The 12,001-nt window shown below is 32.8% G+C and overlaps 1 protein-coding gene across 8 annotated transcripts in view; it reads right to left on the bottom strand.

Annotated features, from left to right (window-relative positions):
- LOC119641033 overlaps positions 1 to 12,001 on the bottom strand; it is a 58,324-nt gene that overhangs the window by 14,004 nt on the left and 32,319 nt on the right. For 6 of the 8 annotated variants that reach the window (XR_005247778.1, XR_005247782.1, XR_005247780.1 and 3 more), the window contains one exon: positions 1,025 to 1,921. The exons of 1 other annotated variant lie outside the window; for it this stretch is intronic. Coding sequence is in view for 2 of the 7 variants with exons in the window: in XM_038039449.1 (XP_037895377.1) it covers positions 1,025 to 1,921 (897 nt within the window). In the remaining 5 variants the exon portion in view is untranslated. The remainder of the gene's footprint in view (positions 1 to 1,024; positions 1,922 to 12,001) is intronic. One more of the 8 variants, XR_005247781.1, reaches the window with a different exon arrangement.

The raw sequence follows: 12,001 nt of genomic DNA, 5'->3' as shown, positions 1-12,001 counted from the left end.
TCAAAAAAATTCTTTAATTCTTATTCGGTATAATTTTTTCTTTCTTAAGAATTATATTTCGTGACCCCCGGACTAGAAATGCAGTTTTTAAAAAGAGAAAAAAGGTTCTTTCGTAGTGTACGTAGACTTTATTGAGCTAGTTTACACACGACATGACACATGACTTCCATGTGTTCGCACATACTAGCAATCTTATCAAATTTATATTGTTTCCTTGTTCGACTACGAAGTTTCTAAATAATCTAGAAATGAAATTGACTTTTAACGCCATCTTTTCAACGACTTTTATTACTGCTCCGTATAAACTGTAAAAATGGAATCTGATTACATTGTGATTTCAAATTGAATTCGGATTACCTTTTAAAAGCTGAACAACACGCATTTTAAAGTTCACCGTTAAAAGAAAACAGTTAGATCTTCATTATTTTACACTCGTAGGAAAACGGAGACAATACGATATCAAAGACACGATATTTTTCTGCTTACTTTCTCTGAAAAAGCTCGAACTCAGATGATATGCTCCGTCTATACTATTTACTACGAATCTTCTATTCATTCATACCTTCTATTTGTTCTAAAAGTTCTGTAAAAAGTAAATTTTTCATAAACAGTCTCAAGCATGCTGCTTATGCTAGTGATACGTTTCTAAGAACTTACAAAAGTGTATAAAATATCCAGACTCTACAGGATATTCAAATCATATATTTAATTATTCTATTTAGCTCGTGTACACTGATAGATGATGCACTAACTGCTAAGGACAGCTTTCGCCGTATGAGCGTCGAGGTAAAGCATACTTAACTTTTCTTAGTCTCACGGTAATTCTACTCATAAATTTTCAATTCATCTAACTGTTTGTTGTTTAACATTAACTCGTACGTTAAACGTCTTAAACTCGTTCAATTTTTTCGCATACTTTCCCATACATAAGCAATTGCTTTTCCTTTTTCTTAATAAGTTTAGTATGTTTACTTGTTGTTGTCGTACGTAGTAAAAAATCACCGACATCCTCTGGCTTACTTACCATTAAATTACTTAACTTTAAACTTGGCGCCGTATCTAAACGAAATTGATTATTACCACCGCCATTATTATCACCATCGTTGCTATTGTCGGTCTTAAAACAATTACTACCACTATCCCCGTTGCAATGCAACGCATTTGTATGATGACGTTTTTTTGTCATCATCAGACTAGTTTTACTATCAACGCAATTATTATCCATAAACTTGTTGTTAGATTGGCGATGGTAAACTGGTGTATTGATCTTGTTTTGTTTATGGTCATTACTAACCAAATATGGATTATCAGCGTCTAATAGCAACATATCATTGTCATGGTCGCTAACATCACCATTGCAATGATAATCATCATGATTATAATGACGATGCTGTTGCTGTTCGTTGTCCATATGCAGGTTGGACATTTTATCCGTTAATTGTTGTGGCCAATGTTTATCAATAGCAGTGGGCAGATAATCTTCACGTTCATTACGATGATCGCGATAGTAACCATTAGTTAACGGTGAAGAAGAAATGGAAGACGATGCTGAGGAATTGGAGGAGCAAGACGTAGTGATGATGATGGCATTTGATGATGTTGTGCTACTGTGATTGTGTACCGGTTTTTTATTGCTGTTGTTTTTGTTTTTTAAGTATTGTTTGACTGTTTTCTGTAATTGTGGTGGTGTTGTTGTTGTTGTTGTTGTTTTTGTGCTTGTTGCTGTAATTGATGAAGTTGGTGATAAAGCTAATACGGGTGATGCTGATGATATTGACCAACGCGATGAGGTGGCTTGTACCGTTTGTGCGCGTATTACTTGCATGGTTCCATGCTCTGTACAGGCCTGTAAGACTTCTAATTGTTTTCGTTGAATATGTTGGGTGCCATTCGGTTGTGAAATATTTTTCGAATCAGATATCTGCGATAGAAGAGAGCAAAATTGAGAAAATGAAAGTGAACGACGAAAAGAAAATGAAATAAACGGAAGTATTCCTTAAAAAAGTTCTAATGAAAATGTTAGCTGGAATAATTTGTGAAAACTCTATTATGGATTATTTTTAAGTGATCGCCGCATTTAAAGATGTTTCGTATTATTATGGAGAACAATGTCTAACAATTCGTTTATATGATTTATTTGGGGTCGTTATGGTTCTTACATTCAAAACTAAGATTCAAAAATCGAATTCCCGAATTGCTTAGTGTTTTTGACTCGTCGGTGGTTAAAAGTCTACTTTAAGAAAAGTCTTTGTACAAGTTTAAAACAAACGACTTACTATTAAGCCGTTGATCGTTGATAGAGTTGAGCTTCCACATCGGTACTGGTAAGAAAAATTTTAGAACCAATTTAACACAACCGTTATATGCGAGTTGAAGTTCGAAACAACTGTTGATTGGGCCTATGACGTTGTTCAATCGATCTTTTAATTACGCAAAAACAACATTTCTTAAATTGTTATTGAAATTTCTTTGGGTAAACGTAAAGAAACGAGTCCGTTTGTTTCTATGGCCTAAAATTCGAAAAGCTAATCCTTAATACTCTGATTATTTCTCCTATAAGAGAGAAACTTGAATACGTACTTGAAATGTGATGGGAGAGTGTATGTTACTCATAGGCTTTCCCTTTTAAAGACTTGCCTAAGAGTATTTAAAAACTTGCAATTAATTCTTATATTTCTAACTTCTCGTAGAAATAGGTAAACAAAAGTTTTTCCTTTGAGACTGACCGAAGACGAACTAACTGAAGTCCATTTAATGATACTTTCTAACTAATTACATTTAAATACATATTGCACTTGTACATTAGGACTGGGTATATGCAAAATTTATTTACTAAAAGTATAGGAGAAGTTCAGGGTGGCAACTAAGTACTATTCTCTTAATTAATATAGTTACAGTGGAAGAGTTAAAGTAAAGATAAAAAAAATGAAAGTTTTTTTTAAACGCAATTTAAACAGCAGTGCTTTCAGCCAAATGCCTTAGCTAATCTAAAACACGAATGAAACATTGATCAATTAAGTTGCAATTGCATTACTTACGAATTTACAATCAATTAAGTAACGAGTAAGTTGTATAAAAACATAATAGTTATTGAGCAACTGCTGGCTACTATTTACTATTACTGCTTGCTTTGCAGTAGGCTTAAGCTGTTGGTCAATTTTTTTACTTTTAAAGCTTTTCAAGTTACGGTACAAGCAAAAATATTAAATAAAAATCTAGGAATGATATACAGATAATTTTGATTAAATTTTTCCATAGATCGTTCCAACCTATTTCTTCTCACCTCATCTTACTCACAAAATATTGATAAATTGGTGAAGGCCTTTAATTTTCTTATTTACGAAAATTTTCTTCGCATATGATAATATTTTTAACAAAGTACTTGTAAAAATTGAAAAAAAAAAAAGAAAAGAAAACAAAATGAATTTTTGAGGCCATTACTCAAGCATATCATGTTATAACTATAAAGTTTATGGTCAAATTGCTTATATAACCGGCTAACAAGTAAAAAAATAATAACAACCAAATTTATTGAACGAAATTATTGTTTTTGCATTTAGCCTCGTTTTGCAAACTTCAATAATATGGAAAATGACTCACCTATGGTACAGATTTTTTTAAGTGATTTCTGTTCTCAACAATAGATAATGAATAAGTTTTCTTAAAAATATTCAAATTTAGCCTTTTTTTCACAATGACAATTGTATTATACCGTTTCCTCTTAGCTTTTGTTATTGCGCTGATATGAATTGAACTTATTTTGGCCCCCATTCTTCTATGTATAGACATAAATTATAATATCCCAACCCTTTGGGCAACGCACGTTTACTTTTGTTTGTTACAAAAAGAGAAAAATTAAAGTTAAAAATCCTATTTTTCATCAGAGTGTTAACTGATGCTTTGTCAGTGAATGAATACCAACGTTTCTCACGCTTATAAAAAGCGTCAATGTTCTCGTATGAAAGAGTGATTGTCGGTGCATGTATATCTTATGACTATCTTTCCTATATAACATGGGGGAGAGTTGTAGTTGCTGTTGTTTAAAAATGTAAATCACATTGCATTTGGTATTGTTGTTGTGTTTGATGTTGTTATGTCTAGCCGTTTGACCTCTTTTCTTTGATTTTGCATGTAAAATCTGTTTTTTTTTTTTTTTTTTTTTTTTGTAAGCAAAGAAGTCATTTTTCTTAACTTTGCCGCTGTATATAGAGGATTTTGTTTCTAGTGATGATAAAATATCTTAAGACAATTTTCATCGTCTCGGGTCAGGCAAGTATTAATAAAATAAATTGAACGTAACAAAAAAAAAAAAAAAGGTAGAGAAATGTCTATCAAATATTACAAAAAAGGTTAAAGAGTATAAAGTAGAAGGCTTTGCATTAAGTCAGGCCTGGTTTAGTCATCACTTAATGGTTGTGAATTTGAGTATCGAAGAAAGCTCGCGTACATATGAGGGGAGTCTTAACATTCACTTGACTTGCATGTATTCGTTTATGCATTGCGGTAAGACCTTTAGGATATATGAAGAAGTGTTTAGCTTCAAGCGGTGAGGATTACTATTATTATAATTATTATTATATTGGGCCACATACACCGCGATCGACAAGAACTGTAGCATTCGCTCAAGCTCCTACACCGCTAATTTGGGAAATCTTGCAAATCCGCTCGTTTGATAAGAAGACACGTGGTGTGTCAGACGTTATGAAATATTCGAAAAACAGCTGGTGTCTGATACGACAGCTGTTCGGTCATTGGCACACAATATCGAAGGACGGCTTAGTCGTCCCTTTCCTAAATCTGCCAAAACCGGCATCTGGGAGGGTGAGGATAGCACACAATTATAGCATAAGGTAGAAAGCAGAAGCGCAGCTTTCGTTTTTTTTTTTTTTTGAATATTCAATCACTCAAAGAGAAGAAAGAGAGAAAGAAGTAGAAGTAAGGAGGCGATGACCGCAGCCTAGTGGTTGTGTGAACAAACGATAAGTGTTATGCCTTTACCGGCTGAACACTGACTACGTTTACGAATAAACCAACTCTACTACGCTGAGATTTGAACCCGCGAACACTGACTTGGTAGTCGCGATTCTTGGCTATTTCGAGCTAAGGTTTAATTATGTGTTTAATAGGTCATAGGAACTCTTTAAGAGCTACTATGTTGGGAAAATGCAATAAAATATTTTGTAGACTAATTCTTGTTCTTTCGATTGCGAAGAGCGAAGCTTAAACAATAAACTTGAACTTGTAGCCGTAACAACAATGAGATAAGTAATTTGACTATTTATTAGCAATTACATTAACATTACCCTTACGTACAATAGCAGCAACAATAATAACCACTGTGCATATAGTAAATATAATTGAAAATTATTTAAAAGTCAAGTTTAAGGTTCACTGCCTGTGTGCATGTTTTTTTTAATTTTTTTTCTTTTTTTTTTTAAAGAATTCTCAAGATAAGTCCATATAAGAGCTCATATATATGTGTTTATAAAAAGGTTGATTTCGTGATGAAGACTTCTTGAATTTTAAATTACTTGAAAGAAACCAAAGGCAACAACTCTAACTACAGCCTACAATACCGATACATACAAATGCAAACCATAATGTTATCGTTGCTGGTTAACTTAACACACTTGGCTGGATCTTATGGGCAGAGAGAACAAGGCAAATAAAAAATAAAACTTAAGAATTTTTGTTGTTGTTATTTTACAGATGATGCAGACTTTCTTATATTGAATGTCCAATGTGCACATAATAACTGATATAGAGAAACATTGTGTCTGTGTGTGTGTATTGTTGTGTGGAGATGATTCTCAGTTAAGCATAACCTACAACCATATAAAAATTGCAAAAACAGACAATACGGCGCAGACAACCAGAGATTTGATAGCTTTGATAGATGGTTGAATGAATGATTGTCAGTTGGAAACGTTTGACGACTTTTTAAGGGTGACGTTTACCCCATTATAAAGAGAAAGGTACTTAATAAGACTGCACCTCTTAATCTTCACCATGAAATGGTGTAACAATAAGATCGTTCCATTTGTAACAATAAAAACTATTTTTGCAAAATGTGGTAAGTAAACTAAGGTATCTATCTTCACGCTTCACTACCTTATTAGAAAAAAGTAACTTTTTTATAACTTTATATCTGTTGTGTCGCTGTTGGTCTCTATCAGTATTAGCATATCAAAAAAAAAAAAAAATATATATATATATATATATGTACATATATATACATATCTAGTTAATTTAATTTTTGTAAGAATTGTAACAACTACAGCTTGCGCGGGAAAATAATTTAGATCGTGATGCTATTTATATCAAACTCTTTTTACTTGCGGGCAATAAATCTGATCATCGTTCGTTACTTATTTACAAACGATTACCCTTCGAGTCCTTCTTTTTTTTTTTTTTTTCAAAATGATAATTTTTTTTCTGTTATTTGTTTGCATCGACATCTGAATAATACAATTATTTTTGCGATTTTGTTTTTTTCTTTTCTTTTTTTTTGATTTATAAAATTGTTTCTTATAAGTAATAAAAAGCAGGGAAATTATATAGCAAAAAATAAATATAGATATGAACATGGGTGGGTGTAGACTTTAATAAAACCACATACATGTTAACATCTCGCATGAAGGTTGACGACTTTTATAAGTTTTTTTATGCATTTGTATATAACTATATAAGTCAATCTTTGCATGCGCTGCTATTGATTACACGAAGGAAACGAGTAATTTATACAATACAAAAAAAAAAATGTTGAATAAAAAGTATATATGTTTAGTTGTTGTGTGTTGTGTTTTACATTTTCACAACAAGATTTCAACAATAATAATAACAAAAATTATTACATAAAATTATTCATAATAATACGAAAAAAAGCCTTTTGTTTGAAGCGAGAACAAACCGTTTCTTAGAATCCGCAGAGAAAAGCCGGTTCGGAGAGCATTTTCGAATACCTGATACCCCGACCACAATCCAAACATAATCTACTTTCTTTAAAACTCGGTAAATAAATTGTTTTTCTGTTTTCTTCTTTTACTTTTCCTTGAAGAAAAGTGGAGTCAAGAAGGCAAATTGTGGGTAAGTACGATTTTAGTATTAGGGTCACTTTTTAATTTGAGTCAACGCCGATAAATTGGCCTAAGTAAAGCCAATTCATTTGGTTAGCTATTAGTAGTTACATGCCATTGTAGTTCATAACAAAATATATTTTATAAATAAAAGATAGGAACTTAACCTTAACCCTAAACCTATTGTGACAAAAAGTGGATAAAGAAAAATAACAGCAACTTCAACACTTCGCAAATTCACAACAACGTTCTCGACACGTTTTACATATTCAGTTTTATGCGAAATGGAGAATATATGATAACTTTCATTAGAGAGAGAGCATGGGAGAGTGCATTTCATAGCGAGTACTATAACGCAATAGGCGCAAAGGAAACTTGTACTGGGAGATTCTACACGAGACAATATTATTGTTACTAATTGCGTGGTCAAACTGTATCGGGACCTAGAACATCTATTGCACTCACTCGATCATATTCGGCGTTGTAAAAAGCTCGCCACACATATGGTGCCTGATTCTGCAGATGGACTCAAATTCACATAGAATATGATGGGGCGTCTTCCTCGCCCCTTACCAGAATCTACATGAATCGATCGTAGCTGTGGGAATTATGACCCGTGCAGAAGTCCGTGCCATTCCCGAAGATGCGGCAAACACGAGACAGTAAAGGCAAACTCATTCGATTAGAAAAATGGCTCTACGCCATTAACAACTTTAGCCACGAAACTTACAGTACGACGGACCCTTCTGTTCTCAAGAGTATGTCTTCAGTATGGTGCATTTATTATTAAGACTTGGAATAAAATTTCTCAATAAACCCTTTGGGAAATAATTGCTTCGAAGTTTTGTAAGTCAGGAATATTCGTTAAAAGCTTCTTGAAATGTTTTTGAATTTGTGATGCTGAGATCTATGTCCCTCTGTTCTTGGAATTGCTTCATTCGCAATAAAACGCATAATACCCTAAGCTGAATAATAATGTACTCACTCATCAAGATAACAAATTAAACTCGCTTTAGAGGGAATCTTCAGTTTTCACTATCTTAAGCAAACAAAGCAAAAGCAACAAACTTCTTATTAACCAAGGAGTTTTCTGAAATGGTTTCTTTTTGCTCTAAATTTCCATTTCTTTTTGTAGGAAGGAGGAAAATGATAGGCCGACAAAAAAGTAAGATATAGCATAGTATAAGTAGAGTACATAATCAACAATTGCAAAAAGGGTAATAAGAACGAAGATAACAATAAGTTGAAGGTCGTTAGTTAAGACTGTAGGCAAAGAATCATTTTTTAGACACAATAAGAAATTTTAATTGTTATTAATGTCACGCAAAATTTTTCTATCAATTATTTCAAAAATGCATCGAAAAGTATGCTTGAGTAACCGGTCTAGAAACATAGGTCATATTATGAACTGGCAGTTGCCATGAATTATTCGCAAGCAATTTCTTTAATAATTTTGTGAATTTTTTAGCAACTCGAGCATATCGAAACTTGATTTGTTGGCGAAACATTTTTTTTTTTTTTTGTCCGTATAAGTGCTATCCTCTCACTATAGCTGCGACCAAGCATGTTCTGCCGCACTCAGATTTGAACCCGCGAACACTGAGCTGGGGATCGCATTCTTATCTTCTTGGCTACTCATGCGGTAAACTAGAAAGTTATAAGCAATTTTCAGTTTTTACGTCGGATCTTACGATTCTCAACAGCGCATAGACGAATGCGCCAACGAAGTTTCGGAAGGTACTTAAAACCAATAAGACAGTCATGTTTAAGGACAAACATTATATACTCTACACCTTTATTTTTATCATAATATACTAACAATTAGGTTTTGTTGCAAATCCTTATGCGTAAAGGGGATCCAAACATGATTCAGTTGAGTTCAAATTTAGTACAATGCAGTACAAGATGTATTAAGCACGGGCGGACGTATATGACGTCCAAAAGGGGCTTAAAAGAACTCTTCTTTTTATTATACAGAATCTTTCTCTGAATCAATCTTGGCTTGTCTGTCCATCTATCCGTCTGTCTGTCTTTTCGCTTGCTCATTTGTCCTTCTAATATACTCTTGTGTTCAACCTACAAGTCGCAATTTTTGAGACATTTCGGTAAAATTTGGTACACTGACGTGCTTTGACCAAAGGGGGAACGTTACTGAAAATGGGGCCGATCTAAGAACTTTTCCAAGTACTTTTCATATAACATCTTATTTTGAAAAGTTATTGTATGAACAATTGCAGGGTGGTGTATGGTAAGCCGTAGCCCCCCCACAGAGTCTTTACTTTTTTTTTTTTAGTTTTTATAATCATTTTTTATTTCTCGATATCGTATAATAATAATAATAAAATATATCTTGACAAAGACATGCACTGCAAAACATTGATGGTTTGTCAGCAAACAAAAAAAAAAAATATGGGCAAAGCTCGGTGGCTTGCTTTCACGACGCTGGTAAGATAGATAAGTGATTTTTTTTTTTTTTAAATTGTTTGCATTACGTTGGAAACAATATTTTTTTATTTTTTTTAAACAATTAAAGGAAATATAACATGTAATACAAATGCTTAAACGATTTATATTTCTTAAGTAATTATTTTTAATCCATAGCCATTTTATACCATGTTTAAAATAAGTTAAAGTCATATTTACGCTGCGCCTGCAAAAAAAGGAAAACGCTTTTGCTTAGTCGAAATGAGTGCACATTAAAATGACGTGCGTGACTTTACAACACAAATTAAGTTATTAGTGGCATTCAACAGATGAATTAATAGAACTTGTAACGTGATATAGTAAAGAAAAGAAAAGACAAACTCCGATAATATTTTCCACCTGCAGCGCATTATGGTAAATACACAATTCAGGGCACTTTTACTTCTTCTACTTTTTCTTTTTTTCATTAGCTTGAAGTAAAGCACAATTTCGAAGAAAGCTTAGATTCGCTGCTTAATGCATTTCTATTTACTCAACACGCAAGATTATCCCCAAGAGTAGGGAAGATTCATTGCGCTTTGTGTATAATATAAACAACAACTACAAAAGAGTAGATAGATGTCTTTTGACATCTAACACTTGCATGATTTTGTGGTTTTTTTTTAAGAAATGCAGTGCTCAGCGCCGTCAAGCAGCATACCAAGGAAGGCGGGACTATATGACATAATATATAAATTAATTAGTATCACTTACAAACAAATCAGAAAAGTATAACTATTGATGTAATAAAAATATTACCACATAACTATTTTAAGGGCTAATTGAATTTCCCAGTTGAAGAGGACGAAGAGCAAATAAACCTTCGTTACAAACTTATTGACATATACTTCGCTACCTAAAAAAAAACATTCGACTAGCTTGTGTGACGTATATTCTTTATGGCAATAATAAAACTGCTTTATACTCCTAACGAGAGCATTATTGTGCAGACGAAAATCTAAAAACAAACTAAAATGTTTATTACATTCTTCTCATTCAGGAGCTGCATGTCTATGTCATGTTTATATTTGATGCTGTCAATATATTCTCCCGTTTTATGTGAAGTCATGTCAGGTAGTGCGTTAAGATGCTCTAGACTGGGAACATGTTTGTACAGATGTTGTTTTTTAGTTGATTTATTTAAATTATAAAATAAATAAGTGCAGTGAGCATAGATCAGATATCATTGTTTAAAGGCAAACTGAAACTTTACAGCCATCGAACCAATCATAGTCCTTCACCTTATTATTAAACACTTACACAGTTTACACATGCGACCAGGTCCCTTCTGTATAGGGGTTTCAAATTAATTAGTTCATATGTTTTCCATTATGTTATCAATTTAATGCTCAACTGTGACTCAATGTCAACGCCCTTAGGTTCAAGAAGAAGAAACATAAGCTTCTGAAAAGGTCCCGAGGCGTTTTACCTCTCCACGTGGAATTTGTAATCAAAGGAATGACAGCGTATATGTCAAATGTTTTTAAAAGAAATTTTCGAAGGAGGAAAGTTTCTGGTAACAAACGTATGTTTACAGTGATTTTGGATATTTTCATCTGGTCATCTAATAAATAGTTTCCATGAACTAGAAATTCATCTCAAGAAAACTTCGCTGTAAGTGTTCTTATCCTTTTCTATTTTGGAATGGCAATAATAGTTCTATCAAATTTCTTGGCTTACATATTGACCAAAGATTAACATGGAAGAATCATATAAAAGCTAAACCTTGTCAACTAGACTTAAAAACTAGAAGACTCCTTGAACTAAATCGTCGCAAATTCTATTGGCTAATTCGTCCAGAATCTCAACTCAATCTAAGATGTAAATGCGTTTTATACAACATTTCCTTCGACCTGTTTGGACATGTGACACACAACGGTGGAAAGCAGTCAGTAACACTAATATTGAAATACTACAAAAATATCAAACCAAGACTATTTGTTTTACTGTTAATGCCCCGTTAGCAACAAAACTGTTTACGGTCATATGGATCTTCGATATGTTAAAAAACGAATTCAATGGACCCTTCAAAATATCTTGTCACCCAAATCTCTTGGCAATATATCTTTTAGATCAATCAAATAAAGTAAGAGGATTTCAAAAAACATATTATGCTGGATTTTCCACTTAGAAATTAATTTATTTTTATTCCTTAAATTATTATTATTATTATTATTATTATTAATTTCGCCAGAGAACGAATTCTAAGACTAAACTCTTAAAAGCACTAGCATCTAAGGCTATCGGCTCTTATTAAAAACTCTACAGCACTTGAGATTCGAACCCACGTCCATTGACTTGCTTCGGCTACTCAGGCGGATATTCCTTAAATTATTTGGCGAAGTTTACATAGTTTTTTTTATTCACATATTATGTTTGTATTGTTATATTATTTCTATTTGGGTGGATAATAATCCCTCTTATCTTTCTCGCCTTGCTATCATTTTTATAAATAAATTTTA

This window comes from Glossina fuscipes, unplaced genomic scaffold (assembly GCF_014805625.2).
Source record: "Glossina fuscipes isolate IAEA_lab_2018 unplaced genomic scaffold, Yale_Gfus_2 138, whole genome shotgun sequence".
Classification (NCBI taxonomy): Eukaryota; Metazoa; Arthropoda; class Insecta; order Diptera; family Glossinidae; genus Glossina; species Glossina fuscipes.
Note: the sequence above shows the minus strand (reverse complement) of the source record. Positions and strands in the feature narration are given on the sequence as shown.